A 15,988-nucleotide genomic window follows, 5' to 3' on the forward strand; every position below is an offset into this window, starting at 1 on the left:
ATATTCACACACTTACATGCACCCTTTACTGTACTTATTACATATATTTTTGGGTCCCCGTTGAATTTATTCCTAGATCCATTATGACTGCTCGCGGTCAATAGCACAGTAGGTGTGAATAATGTGCTCATGATTAGATTGAGCTGCCTACATAGCTCCCATGGTTTGCATTCCTCCATATAATCAATGTTTGCTGGTAATGGAAATAAGGTTAAGTACTTTGTCCACCATAGGAAGGTCACTGTTCCACAGTGAGGGCTGACTCTGAACTGGCGATATGCACCATTAACCGGTGGAGATCAATCATACATTGATGTCCATGGGACATTGGCGTAGTCATACGCACATCTCTGATTGGAATTCACCCCTGGGGCCCGTTTTCATAAAGACTCCTAGTAGGAGCGCTGATCTGGGATCAGGGGTCTTTTAGATCATAATGATTTAAGTTTACATGGACAGGGGGTACCTGATCCTACTCTGAGGCGGTTTATGAATGCGCGTCCATATTCACAAAATCTTATGTTGAGGCTCCTAGTTTAGATTTGTGATGCGTCTGTCTTGTGCCCTCCCTGTGCCTAGGTGGTGACCGCTATGGGGCGCACGTGGCACCCGGAGCACTTTGTGTGTACCCACTGTCAGGAGGAGATCGGTTCCAGGAACTTCTTTGAGCGGGACGGAGCGCCCTACTGTGAGAAGGACTACCACAACCTGTTCTCCCCACGCTGCCACTACTGTAACGGACCGATCCTGGACGTTAGTATTACACACACGCACGCACGCACGCACGCACGCACGCACGCACGCACACACACACACACACACACACACACACACACACACACACACACACACACACACACACACACACACACACACACACACACACACACACACACACACACGCTACTACTACTGTAACGGACCTATCCTGGATGTTAGTATTACACACACACACGCTGCTGCTACTACTGCAAGAGACCTATGCTGGATGTCAGTATTACACACACACACACACTGTAACGGACCTATCCTGGATGTTAGTATTACACACACAAACACACACACACGCTGCTGCTACTACTGCAAGAGACCTATGCTTGATGTCAGTATTACACACACACACACACACACACACACATTATGCCACCTTGAATCCCACAGACCCAGCTTTGAGCCATTCTTCTCCACCCGTCATCTCTGTTTCTGTCTCACTCCGCACGTCAACACTCACTCATATGCTTGCTCTGACACACTGCAGCATGTGTATGAGTCACTGCACACATGAACACACACGCGCACGCGCATGCACGCACGCACACACACACACACTGCCTGGGGTGAGGCACCGCAGTAGAAGGGGAGAGCAACTGGACTTTAGCCTCGGGATAGGGTCAGATTAGTCCCGGTGGAGACAAGCTTCCTCATTGGTCCAGTGTTGTGTATTCATATAACTCCTTTATCTCTCCTTTCTTTCTATTGCTCTCTCTCGTCATGCTACTATGTCCACACTAGACACACTGCTCTATACTACTGTCGTCAGCCTCACTAGTGCTGCCATCTGCTGGCTATAAAATAAATGGGCAAAATGCCTAAAACCTTGATTTTAGGAATTCAATCTGCTGCTAACTGGCCTGGGAAAGCCAGACCCTAGGCAACAGCAGTGACTAGGATCTGGGATTAATGACTGACTCTCTTTGTTAACTTCGAAAAGGTGGGAAAAATTGTTCCAGGGAGGGACCTCTTCAGTCAGACAACTCTCCCAACAAATCACGAGGCAGACATGCCAGAACGTAGCGGTTCTGGCCATTTGCAGGCAAAAGCTTTGCGGTGGTTTTAGTGAAGGTAGTTGATGCAAACTAGCCACTTGCGAAATGCACTCATTAAAAATAACCTCAGTGACCTCCATCTTGCTAGCTACTATTTTGTGTCCGGGGGGAGGGGCAACAAGCGGATAAGACAGCGACGTAGTTCCTCTATCATCATAGCTTTCAACCTGGTCAGTCTGTCATGGAAAAGGCAGGTGTTCTTAATGGTTTGTATACTCGGTGTATGCTAACTGCATCTAGGGAAAAATATTGATCTTTTTTTGTCCCCTGCAGAAAGTGGTGACGGCACTGGACAGGAACTGGCATCCAGAACACTTCTTCTGTGCTCAGTGTGGAGCTTTCTTTGGTCCAGAGGGTAAGCTATCTCTCTCCCCTTCTCTCTCTCTCTCTCTCTCTCCTCTTCTCTATTCTTCTATCTTTCTTCTCTATTCCTTTCTCTCTCTTTCTCTCTAGCGTCTCTTCTTTTGCTCTTTGTCTCCTCTGTCTCTCTTCTTCTCTTCTCTCCTCCTCTCCACTTTTCTCTCTCGCTGTCGTCATAAGGCGGTGTCCTTCTCTGCCCGTCCTCCACAGGCTTCCATGAGAAGGATGGGAAAGCGTACTGTCGGAAGGACTACTTTGACATGTTTGCGCCCAAATGTGGAGGCTGTGCCCGCGCCATTCTGGAGAACTACATATCAGCCCTAAACTCCCTCTGGCACCCTGAGTGCTTCGTCTGCAGAGTAAGTGGGTGTATGCTGTCGTGCTATTCTAAGCGTATTATCCCGCATCTACATATGGTGAGACATACAGGTAACGGCCAAAATAAATGAAACGCCAACATAGTGACTTAATAGGGCGTCAGGCCACCACGAGCCGCCGGCTTCAATGCGCCTTGGCATAGATTCTACACGTGACTGGACCTCTATTGCAGGGATGCAACAACATTCTTCCGCGAGAAATTCCATCATTTGTTGTTTTGTTGATGGTGGCGCCGCTCCAGAATCTCCCATAAGTGTTCAATGGGGTTGAGATCTGGTGACTGAGACGGCCATGGCATATGATTTACATCGTTTTCATGCTCGTCAAACCATTTAGTGACTGCTCGTGCCCTGTGGATGGGGGCGTTGTCATCCTGGAAGAGACCACTCCCATCAGGATAGAAATGATTCACCATAGGTTGAAGGTGATCACTCAGAATGGCTGTGTGTTATTGGCATTTACCTTGCCCTCTAAGGGGTTGAGCAGACCTAAACCATGCCCGGAAAATGCACCCCACCCCATAACAGAGCCGCCAGAAACCTCATTTACTCATGAGTTTCCTTTATTTTTGCAGTTACCTGTAGCTTCCATAGCTTTCATACAGTTCTTGAAAAAAAAGGTATTTAGAAAAACAGTATAGAAAGCCTTGATTGCCTCAGCCATTTTGTGACAACCTCCTTTCCTTCTCTTCCCACCTCTGTGCATTACAGGAGTGCTTCACCCCCTTTGTAAATGGGAGCTTCTTTGAGCACGAGGGCCAGCCCTACTGCGAGGGCCACTACCACGAGCGCCGCGGCTCCCTCTGCTCGGGCTGTCAGAAGCCCATCACGGGCCGCTGCATCACAGCCATGGCCAAGAAGTTCCACCCCGAGCACTTTGTCTGTGCCTTCTGCCTCAAGCAGCTCAATAAGGGCACCTTCAAGGAGCAGAATGACAAGCCATACTGCCAGGGCTGCTTCATCAAGCTCTTCAGCTAGGGAGCTAACCCACTCCCCAGCTGTGTGTGTGTGTGTGTGTGTGTGTGTGTGTGTGTGTGTGTGTGTGTGTGTGTGTGTGTGTGTGTGTGTGTGTGTGTGTGTGTGTGTGTGTGCCTGCGTTTGTGCGCATTCGTGTGTGCAATTCTCTACGGTTCAGCCCTAAGTGTGCACTTGCACCCTTCATGAATTTAAAAGGAAATGACAGGTGTATGAAATATAGTGGAAACTCCAGCCCATGCCAACACCAATCCAATGCTTTAAAATGTGTGGGGAGGAGTACACAGGAAGAGAATCGGGGACACGTGTGTGTGTGTGTGCGCGTGTGCGTGTCAAAAGGTGAAGGCTTGGATAGAAGGCCGTCGGTGGCTATGATGAGGAAGCAGAGAGTTGTCCCTTACTGTGCATGTAGCTGAGATGAGACTGGCCATTAGAAAGCTCCCCTACAGTCACCTGGAGGTTACTGCAGACAGGACTCAATGCTCCACAGAGCCTTCAGGGCCGCGGGGTTGACATTTCAAGAGTTCCAGAAAGCATGAGGTTTAAAGCGAGCCCAAAGAGATTTTTGTAAATGTAAAACGAGCAAGAGAAGCCATTTTTGTGAGAGGCGGTTTTTATGTTCTGTTCGATTTATTTTCCTGTCCTAATAATGGTAGACTGCGTTATCGTGTGACCGACGTGTGGAGGTCAGGTTATAGGGGTCCTGGGATGGGTTTAGACAGGTGTTCAGGCAGTACTTAGTACACACAGAATGTTGTTGACATTCACCAGGCAGCGTTTTGCCTATTAGTCCAAAATATGCAGTATGTCGGTGCCATTGCAAATGCACACCTATGAACTGTCTCTTGATCTCAAACGCAAACACACACACACACAGAGACACACACTTTATACTCTGAGAAGAGGAAAAGCTCTCGTCTCCTCTTTCCCTCCTCCCTTTCTTTTCACTTCTCTGTAAGACCAGTTCAAACACTTGGTGCTCATTCAACTCAATCATAGATTCCTCTCTCTGTGGCCCTCTTGGGGCCATTTTACAGCCTGGTATGGTCACAATATCAGGGTCCTATTTTTGTACACTTTTCCTATGGAAATGTTCATATGCTAACAAGGACAGCTCAGCGGCATTGATTTAGTACATCCGTTTTCCTTTTCCCTGTTTGCTTAATTTTTCCAATGGAACGGTACAAAACTCTCAAATGTGTTTGTACAAAACGAGACATGTTGTTTAGACACACATACTCACACTCTGTCTCCAGACTATAGCTCTTTTCGTTGTGCTATGGACTCTCCGTTTCTATTTTCTGTAGATCAGTCTTTGCGCCACCGATCTCATATGAATTCTCATTCATGTAATCTGATTTTAAAAGAACGCGCATTTGAATATTGTCTTTCCCTTGATGTGGACAGGGTGGCGGTGTTTGGGTGAGTGTTGGCGACCTCTCATCTCGGAAGCACTCTGCTCATCCCTTACCTTCCGTCCGCTTTGGGTAGCGAGGCAGCTCTTAGCCTGGCAACCAAACTGAGCACAGCGTTCTTCAGTCTGGTGTAACCAGGCTAGGCTTCTCCCTTCCTATAAGGAAACAGGACAAAATACTAGAGCATGTTGATTTGAAACAACATGTTAATTGTGTGTATTTTGCCTTTTTATTTGCTACTATTCGCCCACACATTTATCCAAGTCTTAAAATGAATAAATCAGAGTGAATGGAGAGTGCTTTTCTTGGGGCAATGTTTTGTTGTACATTTAGCTACTGACAATGTGTGTGTTTTCCCTCAGATACTTCAAAAGGAAGTAATAGAGGGAGACTTGGTCCTTTTAATGTACGGGGGAGGATTGGTTTTTAACCTCACTGCTTATTGACTGATTGAGCAACACACATTCTGCAATACAAGTTGCGAGGAGGTTTTTGTCAGCATTTTCTGCATATTTGTATTACAATCACAATATTAAATTGACTTTAACATACTTGGTTTAGTGGCATGGAGCGGTATTGTCACTGTATGATTTTGAGCTCTGTAGCTCACACTGATATGCAAAGAGCTGGCTCTATGGACAAAGACATAAGTGGACCCTATTACACACACACACTAGGTTGGTTTCCAGGCAACAGGGCCAATTCTAACCATGGGTTCCTGAAATGCCCTCAGAGTCACATGGTAATCTGGACACACAGATCTGCAGTCAGTACCTAGTCTGTTTCCCAAATGGCACCCTCTTCCCTATAAAGTATTCTGCTTTTGACTAGGACCCATAGTGCTCTGGTCAAAAGTAGTGCACTATATAGGGAATAGGGTGCCATTTGGGACGCATGACAAGTCAATAATGGCATCCAAATCTCCTCGTTACCTGATCCCAAATCACTGCAGTGGGTCAGTTTTGAGCATTTGTTTTTGATATGTACGTAATTGATTTACTTATTTCATCATCCACTGTTTATTTTTTTTCAAGTGACCTTGTAATGTTGCATATTTGAAACATTGTGAAGCAGGTGATTTTAACTTTACACATGTTGCTTATATTTTTATGCTAAATCTTTTTTTATGGTTTCCAACCCAGTTGTCATCACTTGGCATGTTGGTTGTGGTATATATACACACACATACGTTTCATTTTCATTTCTTAACACTTTGAAAGAATAAAGATAATTGTGCTAGTGCCAAATTTTCAATGCAATGTCTTTAACACTGTTGAGGTATATGGCGCACTTCCAAGTCCTTGCTGCGATCGGATTGGTGAAGCCATTTTTGATGTCGTAGAACAACATTGGCTGGATCAGCCAGTGTCATGGGGTGCATCTCAAACATCTAAATTGGCTTCCTCTCCTCTGTTTATTTCCTCCATATGTGTTGATGTGAAAGTACTGGACAGGTGAAAGCAAACCCCTCGAATACAACCTCAATATAGCTTACAGTGAAGTGTAAATGAAGAAGAGACAAATAGGGAAGCCATTTTAGACTATTGAGATGCACCTCTGGGTTTTGGGTGTCAGTAAAAGAGAGGCAAATACCTTAGAGGGGGCAAACTGAGGATGGCCTCACAGCACAGTATAGTTGGCAGATTAAAGGTGTATAGTAATTGTTGCTTTAAAATTACTACATGTTACTATTGGTGGTTTTTGTGTCTGGCCTCCTCAGGCTGGGGTGCCATTTCTGGTGAAACCCCCTGAGATGTGGGTTTTTAAAGCACTTTCAGCCTTGCTATGCCATAGATTCCTTGAGCTTCTCTAGTAGTGCAACTGTGTTGACATGAACATGATGAATCTACAGAGTGGCATTTCACCTAGCCTGGTTAATGAGGAATGCTGCTAACATAATATTCAGATTTAATTTTGAAATTCATAGACTGAGGTGTAGCAGAAGAAGGGTTAGTACTACTTCATATTGACTCTGTTTTAAGTCGGGCTCTTTCTAAGCCATTAAATCCTAAATTGTTCAAGTTAGTGTGCCAAATAATGTATCAAGCTCAATGAAATATCCCTCTGGTAACCTTTATAGCCATGCTTTGGAGACCGGAGACACAGACAATGAAAACAAGTGTAAGTGCTGCCAGGGTGCCTGAATCTAGCCCTGGACAGTTACAGTTCAAAGTTGAATGAGTTCCTCAATCAAGGGGAAATTACTGGAAAGATTTCTTGAGAGTAGCCATGACCACAGGTTTAGGCACCAGCCCAAATGTTATAATGCAACAAATGGGGCCCTTTAAAGAGAGGCTTGAGAGCAAGTTACTTTGGTGTATCTCTAGACACCCTATGTAAGTTTTTATTTTTATCTACACCCTATGTAAATCATCAGGGATTGTGATTATTATTTTTTGCTACATTTATTTATCCTATTACATTTCTTTGCTTTAGTTCAATACTCTCTCTGTTGACTCAGAAATCCCAGACCTAAGTGGGAAGCAACCCATCTGCCTAGGCAGACTACTCTCAAAGCCTTTTTATTTTAATGTTTCCAAGTTAACCTTGACATTTGATCCCCTTAATTTATCTGAAAGGAACTATTTTCCCCCAATACTCCTGAGTGGTGCAGCGGTCTAAGGCTCTGCATCGCAGTGCTAGAGGCATCACTACAGACCCTGGTTCAATCCCGGGCTGTATCACAACCGGCTGTGATCGGGAGTGCCATAGGGTGGCACACAATTGGCCCAGCATCATACGTGTTTGTCCGGGGTAGGCTGTCATTGTAAATAAGAATTTGATCTTAACTGACTTGCCTAGTTAAATAAAAAAGTGGTTTTGTTTTTTCCTTTCCTTTCCTCCTGCCTGTTTTATTTGCCCATGTACCTCTGTTGTCATGTTTTATGGGATGGCTATATGGTACCTGATTGCTGATAATTTTTAATTAAATGTGATTGATGCCAATAAATAAATTGTTTATTTCTGACACTCGTTTTTGTCTTAACTACTATGCACACAAGACACACAATGAATGCTCAGAGCTAAGACTATGAGCAGATGGGTTGCTTTTTTTTTCTTCTTTTGATCTTGACAAACACACGTCCCCAATCTAGTCTGCATTTCCTGCCTGGCTCGTTCTGGAAATCCACAGCCGGTGTGGACAGGAGCATAAAACGACTGCACCCACGGATAGCAACCGTTGGCCAATCATGTCTGTGGACCATAGTAGTCGTAGTGGATTGTGATTGGCTGTTTGTGCTGTATATTGCTTGTGCGCTTCCTATGTGGTTCTCTTTCTTTCACGCGGCCTTGGTAAGAGGTAAGGAATTTTCATGGCCTAGACTCTTTATGTAGGATTACACCTTAAAATGTGTTTCGCTGTATTATTTGATTAAATACTTTGATTACGTTAAGCTGCATTACTGTAGTAATGTCAAAAGATCAATAGGATGACTTATTATTTAAATGTTTTTCGTCTGTGCGGCCTATTCGGCTCGCTGGGTGGGTTACCGCCATGTGCTACCACTATTTCCCTGACATTTTAGCTAGCTAAACTTGCTTGTAAACCATAATGGTACAATATTTTCACCTTAAAGCCACTTCCAATAACTAGTTATCTAGCTATAGATATGTTTGTAGCCTAGGTTAATGTATTTGTTACGTCAGCTAGCTACTAGTTAAAACTAGTCCTATTTTGCAGTGTATTAGCGTTAGCTAGGTGAGTTGTGACTGCCAGTTTATCTAGATGGCTACTAGCGAGGTTGGCGCTTACTGTGATTGTAACTAAGTTAGTTGTGAACCTGCTACCTGTCTGACATAGTTTTATTTTCCATAGAAAATCTTGTCTTTAAACCAGCTGTTTAAGCGATCCTTCGAAGCACTGCAAAGATGCCGAGGGAAGACAGGACCACGTGGAAGTCCAACTATTTTATGAAAATCATCGTACGTTGAAACAATTGACTACTTTTGATGCACGAAAGTATATAAACGATGGAACGCCGTTTGGGTCTTTGCGTGTCAAAAAAGATACACGTCAAATAAGCTTGTTGACCAATCAGGACCTGTACGTCACATAATAATGTAACGCATTCATAATTATTTTACGGAACTATTACACATTGATTACACTCTTATGTCACAACGATTAATCGATACGTATGCTATGATGCAGTTGTCTCGCGCATCTACAGTGCTGGTCATAAAAAAAGCTAGCTAGCTCATGGATGCCAAGGTTTTCCCCCAAACATAGCAAAACGGCATTTGTTTCAGTAGCTATAGTTAACTAGCTAACTATATAGCTAGGTGTCATCTAAAATAACCATCATTTCTAAGACAGTATTTATTTGATTAATGTGTCCAACTCATCTATTTGAAGCTAGCCACAATAGTGGAATTTGCGTTTCGCCTTCAAAATAAAAGTTTGACATTGGTGCAAATTAATACAAATAGTAGAATTATGCCATAATTGAATAGATCATGCTAAACAAGATTGGAATGTTATAGAAAACAATTTGACAAATCTGGAGTCACACTGATGTATTATACTTTAGAATTACATTGGACACACTAATTTCACTCTACAGCCTTACCTATGGATTGTGGCTCAATGACATGGTATCGGTCTACTCAGTGACACCCAGAGAACATTAATGTGGTAGCTCTTATTGTGGGAATCTGAAACAACTGAATTGAGCCACATTTATTGTCAACCTATTTGTATTGAATACTATTCCAGAGGAAAAACAATACTGCGTGGATGTTTTGGAGTCTGATAACTGAGGATGTTGGGGGGGGAGTCTTAGTTATTGAGTAGACTGATACACCACTTCGTGATCCCGCTCCTTACCTAAAGCTGTGCAGTGCAATATGAATGTCAATACACATAATAGGCTGACTGTTGAAGGGATTTCAGTCTGTGACCAAGCTAAAGCTAGCTACCCCAGAAATTGTTGTCCAACACATTGTACAATAGAACTGTTATTTGACATGTCTAACTAAAAGCTTATTTAACGTGTCAAAACAGTGTTTTGACACGCAAATACCCAAACGGGCGTTCCATAATGAACCAGTTTATGATTGACCATGTACAAAGCAGGATAAGTTACAGTGCAGCTTGTTCAGTACTGCTCTGTCGTTCCCCCTGCACACAGAAACCTGTCTCCTCGCTATCCCGGTCTGCCGCCATCCCACGGCTGACGGGGACGCATGGTCTCAGACACTTTTGTACAGATGTTGTAACCAAATGAATAAAGCTTTTGCAGTCTTCCTTGTTGTCCCACGGTAGTGGGTTTACATTTCCACAAGCAGTGAATTTAGAAGTAGTTGTTGGTCTCACTTTTACTTTTCTCTTTGCAGCAATTGCTGGATGACTATCCCAAATGTTTCATTGTCGGCGCCGACAATGTTGGCTCCAAGCAGATGCAGGCCATCCGTCTGTCCTTGCGTGGGAAGGCTGTGGTGCTCATGGGTAAAAACACCATGATGCGCAAAGCCATCCGCGGCCACCTGGAGAACAACCCCGCCCTGGAGAAGTACGTTCGCAGCCAACACATTTTGGCCTAAGAGGCTGACGACCATGGTCGCATTCACTAGGAAGTCAAAGGGACGGCCTGAATTTAGCCAAGAAGTTTGCTATCAATATAGGTTGCGAAATGTTTTGCTGCTGTGTGCATTCGTGAACACGACCCAGTTATCAAAGGCTTAAATGCAGCTATCAGGCCCACAGATTGGCTATTTATAAAGCAGGATAAGTTACAGTGCAGCTAGTGCAGTACTGCTCTGTCGTTCCCCCTGCACACAGAAACCTGTCTCCTACTATCCCTGTCTGTCTGCATCCCACGGCTGGCAGGGACGCTTGGTCTCAGACAAGTGTTGTCTCAGTCTTGTTAATCATGTATCCGTTGGGGTTGGATTGAGGTTAAGTGTTGCCGTCTTCACAGGTTGCTGCCTCACATCAAAGGAAATGTTGGCTTTGTCTTCACCAAGGAGGACCTGGCTGAGATCAGGGACATGCTGCTGGCCAACAAGGTGACTGTGGTGTTGGGTGCTCTAGTCTAGCAGGGAATTGTCAAAGTTTGTCCCAAATGGCACTCTTGTAGCGTACTACTTTACTACTATTTAGTAATACAGTGTAACCCTCAATGTACAATCCAGATTTTGGATAATGCTTAAAGATGAGATGGCGACGCAGGATAAGTTACAGTGCAGCTTGTCAAGTGCTGCTCTGTCGTTCCCCCTGCACACATCAACTAGTTCCCTACTATCCCTGTCTGTCTGCATCCCACGGCTGACGGGGACGCTTGGTCTCAGACACTCTGTCCTGTGGATTTTGCTTGCTCTCGTGGGCTGTCATTTGGCATGCGTCCATGGACTTTGCACTTTTGTTTGAATGGGAGCCATAGCTTGATTGTTCACCTCCAAACCTCTGCCCCTCAGGTGCCAGCTGCTGCCCGTGCCGGCGCTATTGCCCCCTGTGACGTGACTGTGCCAGCCCAGAACACTGGGCTGGGTCCTGAGAAGACTTCCTTCTTCCAGGCCCTGGGCATCACCACCAAGATCTCCAGAGGAACTATTGAAATATTGGTGAGTGTGGCAACTGTAGTCTTAGTCCTCAGACAGTATCTCAGCCAGTCTATGCTTATTGGGCTCTACTATAAACTAGTGGGATGGTGGTGTTGCGTTCAGTCATCAAAATAAGAGCTTCTTCAGTGATGAGACGATGACGAGTCGGAATGGGACACGGTCTGTCTCTGGGGGTCACTGGGTCAGGGTCACGTTCTGTGGCTCTGGTTTCAGGTCCCCAGAGCAGTGTGTCTTTTCACTTGAAGACATCGAGGCATTTGTCTGAGAAGGGTTTCTTCTTGATTTGATCAAATATGTTGCTAGGCTATGTGTGTGTAATGCACTGTTTCCGGTAGGGAATGTATCAATTTATTCTCCAGAAAACAATGAATGTTTCTGAATGAAACACTAGACTGTGTCTGACTGCTTCACTTCTCCCTACAGAGCGATGTGATGCTCATCAAGCCTGGAGACAAGGTGGGAGCCAGCGAGGCCACGCTCCTCAACATGTTGAACATCTCTCCCTTCTCCTTCGGTCTGCTCATCCAGCAGGTGTATGACAATGGTAGTGTCTACAGCCCTGAGGTGCTCGACATTACTGAGGATGCTCTGCATGCCAGGTTCCTGGAGGTGAGGAAGCTTATACACAATGCCTTGTAAAGCCAATTTGGGTCCATAATCCAAAATCTGTTGTATTATTGGGGCCTTGGGTAGCAAATGAAATGGACTGAAGTGTAGAGCTGTGTCTTAGGTCGTTATTGGTTCCCTTTCCTCCATAGTCTTCCGTCCATATCTAAAGTTCTGAAAATGAGTGACGCTGAACCATTGGAAGAGGAATGCAACAGAAGTTGTTAAATTCAAGACATTTTTTTCCCGTTTGGCTTTGAGGTAGCAGGATAAGTTACAGTGCAGCTTGTTAAGTGCTAATCTGTCGTTCCCCCTGCGCACATCAACTAGTTTCCTACTATCCCTGTCTGTCTGCATCCCACGGCTGGCAGGGACGCTTGGTCTCAGACAAATCTAAATGTGTTGAACAAGACTTGCGTGAAGTGCTGTAAGTTGCTGTCATACCTGACAACTTTGTTTCTTTCAGGGTGTCCGTAACATAGCCAGTGTGTGTCTGGAGATCGGATACCCCACTCTGGCCTCTGTCCCTCACACCATCATCAACGGATACAAGAGGGTCCTGGCAGTCGCCGTGGAGACTGACTACTCCTTCCCCCTGGCAGACAAGGTATGTCGTCCCACCCACATTTGGACCACATAGTATTGAAATGGATGACGGACCAAATACTGGCCCAGTCCACAAATAGTTGCTGTAGGGCTGAAATAATTTTATAAGTATTATGGTTGTAGCTCCACTTTGCCCTCCAGGCTAAGGAATGTTCACCACATCACTTATGCCTATCAAACCCTTTGTTCTAACATTTACATGGGGAATAGGGGCCACCGTTTTGAGTCCCAGCTGCAGGATTAGTTACAGTGCAGCTTGTTAAGTGCTGCGCTGTCGTTCCCCCTGCGCACATCAACTAGTTTCCTACTATCCCTGTCTGTCTGCATCCCACGGCTGGCAGGGACGCTTGGTCTCAGACACTAGGTTGCCCGTCGCCATGTTTTAGCCATAGCTTTCTACATTTTTAGTTCACATTGCTTCTCTACCCCCTTTTACTCCCAGGTGAAGGCCTACCTGGCTGACCCCACTGCCTTCGCTGTAGCTGCTCCCGTGGCTGCGGCAGAGACTGCCGCTGCCCCAGCCGCTGCTAAAGAAGAGGCCAAGGAGGAGTCTGAGGAGGGCTCGGACGACGACATGGGCTTTGGCCTGTTTGATTAGACGGCAGTAAACTCCACTCCTATGGTTGCTGACCAAATTCAAGAAGATCATTGAATTTTAAATAAAATCTAGAAAATGAATTCACATTTGTGTTTTTTACCAAGTGGCTAAGTGTAAAATCAGTTTCTTGGACCACAACCTGATTGGTGTGGCTGGCACACCTGAATGAGAAGGTTCTTGTCAAGTTTAACTCCGACACCATGTATTGTAAAACCTGTAGTCGTGAACTAGCTGCTTACCCGCTTAGTCTTGTGGACTGGAGGATGTCAGTGTTCAGTCATAGATTTATATGGGTACAGAAATAAAACCTGTAGTGCCTGTGGGTAGAGTTGTATGATCAGTTCTCATCTTTCTGAACATGTCTTGCACAGGTTGAGAAATGACCTCAAATATTTGGTGTATGGTACAGTATTTGACCTGAGGCAGCATATGATGCGGTGTCTGCCGGAAGTAGTAAATGAAAAAGCTTGTCTGACATCTGAAGCCAGCAGGAAGGGGCCAGAGTTCCTGTTAAGAGGTATGGATTTGTTTCGGTACTGCAGTTTGACTGATGCCTGTTCCAAAAACACATTTCCAAATAGAGAAGTCAGATTTGAATAGTCATGCCACTTTAGTCAGCACTTGTGCACAAAACATCTATTGAATTATTCAAATTGTCCCTGTGGCCAAATCTAAATATTCAATTCATAGGCCATGGGAAATATGTTGCCAAAGCAGGTGGAACAGACAATGGGTAATAAATTAACATTAAAAGTTAAAAGGATATAGACATTTCAAATGTTATGGGCTCTGTATAGTGAAACAATGTGCAACTAGTTGAAGTGTAAGGAAATGTTCTATGGTCATACATTTGGCAGGAGGTTAGGAAGTGCAGCTGGGTCAGTTCAGGTATTCTGCTACTGGACTCTGTTTAGGGCTAAATAGTCTGTTTGCTGTTTATGACTCCAGTGTTTCAAGTAATGTCATTAGTTTCCCATGATTTGGTTGGGTCTAGTTGTGCTGCTGTCCTGGGGCTCTGTGGGGTCTGTTTGTGAATGGTCCCCATACCAGTTGACTTAAGGGATTTTTCTCAAGGTTCATGTCTGTAGGTGAGAGCTTAATGAAAGTTTTGAGTCTCTTATAGGTGGTTGTAGGATTTAATTCTTTCTGGATTGTATTTCTGCTCTGCATGCTGTACACTGAGGATGTTTTTGCAGAGCCTTAATTTTGAGAATTCTTGTGGAGTGGACCCCAGACCTCACAACAGAGGCCAATGGGTTCTGTTACTGATTCAAGTAATTTTATGTTCATTTTGATGCTCTGGCCTTTTCTCAGATTGTTCACAGCTTTGGGGAAGTTACCTGTGGTGCTGAGGTAGTTAACGTTTTTTGTGTGCTCTAGGGCAACGGTGTTTAAGTGGAATTTGTACATGTATGTGCTGCTGTAGGCACTTTGTTAGGGACAGAAGCACCAGATGAGAAATCTAAACATTTGACTTGAGTCCGGTAGGGTGAGTGCTGCACACTATTCACTCGCCAGTTAACTGATTTATGTTGAGGGTGGGACTCAAGCTACATCCCGGGTTCACCCCCAGGCCCAGAGGAAGTGCTTTTTTTTGTGGCAATTATAAACGCACTTTCGATTTTGTCATGTTTTCCCCCCCAAACACTGCTTTCCATCTATTTATATAGCAGACCGTCATGCCAAATTGAGTTTAACGCGTTTTTGAAAACCCACTGTGCAGTAATTTGCTAAAAAAGCAAATTTGACATTGTTTTCACTGAGGTAATGATAATGCTGCGGAACATCCGATGTCTGCCATGTTTTTGGATCACGTCGTCGCTGCCCCTAGTGCGCATGTGATGTCCACGGAGTCTTTATTTTCTTCCAAACGAGGTTAGTTGAAACCACGACAGGTTTCATCTACGGGCGTGTTCTAGCCTACAAACATCAGCCACCTTGGTCAACCGCATGAGAACGCTGATTGGGAGAGATTGTGTGCGGTCAAAAAGCAGGAGTTTGCGGTGAAGCCGAGGACAAAAAAAAATGGGGCGAGCATGCATGAATGCTGTAATTGTTGATGTAAATGTGGCCCAACCTTTCTATTAATTGGATAATTTAACTAATTAGACGGGCATGTCAGTCTGTTAGGCTTCGTCAAACCAGATTCCCATTGTTTTAGTTTGCGTCTCATCGATCGTTAAGCACCTGGGAAAGTCATAAACATGTTCAAGTCATGTGTGGAAGCAACGTTTTATTTATAATTGGAAACAAACCTAAATTAGCTAAAAGATGTGAATTTTTGTGAAGGGAAACAAACATTTACCAAATATAAATTTATAGAGTAGAAACTGCACTAGGCTATATCACATCAATCTTATCCCTTCCCAGTCCTTGCAGGTATCTCACATGTTACAATACAAGCAAAGTATATATTCTGAGTTCAATATGCAAAATTTAGTGCGTTTCAGACTTTATGGGACAAATAGCAGATGTAAGGGTGTAAATTCAATCATTAGTTATGCTTTTAAACGGACACTAGATCGGGTAGTTCAATTAAATGTTTTTGTCGTTTTTTTATAACACTTGTGTTCAACTCCAATGAATGCACAATCAAAATTTCTGAACATAAGATGGGGACATTACATCTTTCACACCTGAGCCATTCGTGCAAATGACATT

The 15,988-nt window shown here is 44.3% G+C and overlaps 2 protein-coding genes and 4 non-coding genes across 9 annotated transcripts in view; all 6 read left to right on the forward strand.

The window, feature by feature from the left end:
- Positions 1–7,921, forward strand: part of LOC106565375 (paxillin) — a 50,062-nt gene extending 42,141 nt beyond the window's left edge. For all 4 annotated transcript variants that reach the window (XM_045691577.1, XM_014132419.2, XM_045691575.1 and 1 more), the window contains exons 8-11: positions 580–753; positions 2,100–2,181; positions 2,397–2,545; positions 3,275–7,921. In XM_045691577.1, the coding sequence (XP_045547533.1) occupies positions 580–753; positions 2,100–2,181; positions 2,397–2,545; positions 3,275–3,541 (672 nt within the window). In that variant the 3' untranslated portion in view covers positions 3,542–7,921. The remainder of the gene's footprint in view (positions 1–579; positions 754–2,099; positions 2,182–2,396; positions 2,546–3,274) is intronic.
- Positions 7,922–8,056: 135 nt separating this feature from the next.
- Positions 8,057–13,407, forward strand: LOC106565377 (60S acidic ribosomal protein P0). The gene is made up of 8 exons (XM_014132421.2): positions 8,057–8,254; positions 8,771–8,877; positions 10,291–10,466; positions 10,875–10,962; positions 11,371–11,517; positions 11,941–12,126; positions 12,590–12,730; positions 13,172–13,407. Exons 2-8 carry the CDS (start codon positions 8,824–8,826, stop codon positions 13,325–13,327), a joined length of 948 nt encoding a protein of 315 aa, XP_013987896.1. The 5' UTR covers positions 8,057–8,254; positions 8,771–8,823; the 3' UTR covers positions 13,328–13,407.
- On the forward strand, positions 10,675–10,803 carry LOC123725777 (small nucleolar RNA SNORA63). The gene has a single exon (XR_006758291.1). It is a non-coding gene; the product is annotated as a small nucleolar RNA SNORA63 (small nucleolar RNA).
- On the forward strand, positions 11,120–11,248 carry LOC123725776 (small nucleolar RNA SNORA63). The gene has a single exon (XR_006758290.1). It is a non-coding gene; the product is annotated as a small nucleolar RNA SNORA63 (small nucleolar RNA).
- LOC123725773 (small nucleolar RNA SNORD15) lies at positions 11,638–11,787 on the forward strand. Its single transcript, XR_006758287.1, has one exon. It is a non-coding gene; the product is annotated as a small nucleolar RNA SNORD15 (small nucleolar RNA).
- LOC123725775 (small nucleolar RNA SNORA63) lies at positions 12,962–13,090 on the forward strand. The gene has a single exon (XR_006758289.1). It is a non-coding gene; the product is annotated as a small nucleolar RNA SNORA63 (small nucleolar RNA).
- Positions 13,408–15,988: the final 2,581 nt, after the last annotated feature.

The sequence above is a fragment of the Salmo salar genome, chromosome ssa12 (genome assembly GCF_905237065.1).
Source record: "Salmo salar chromosome ssa12, Ssal_v3.1, whole genome shotgun sequence".
NCBI lineage: Eukaryota > Metazoa > Chordata > Actinopteri > Salmoniformes > Salmonidae > Salmo > Salmo salar.

Coding starts and splice junctions, on each gene's coding strand:
- LOC106565377 (XM_014132421.2), top strand. CDS start 8,824: ATGCCGAGGGAAGACAGGACCACGTGGAAGTCCAACTATTTTATGAAA. Junction 10,963..11,370: donor ACATGCTGCTGGCCAACAAG/GTGACTGTGGTG, acceptor TCTGCCCCTCAG/GTGCCAGCTGCTGCCCGTGC. Junction 11,518..11,940: donor GAGGAACTATTGAAATATTG/GTGAGTGTGGCA, acceptor TTCTCCCTACAG/AGCGATGTGATGCTCATCAA.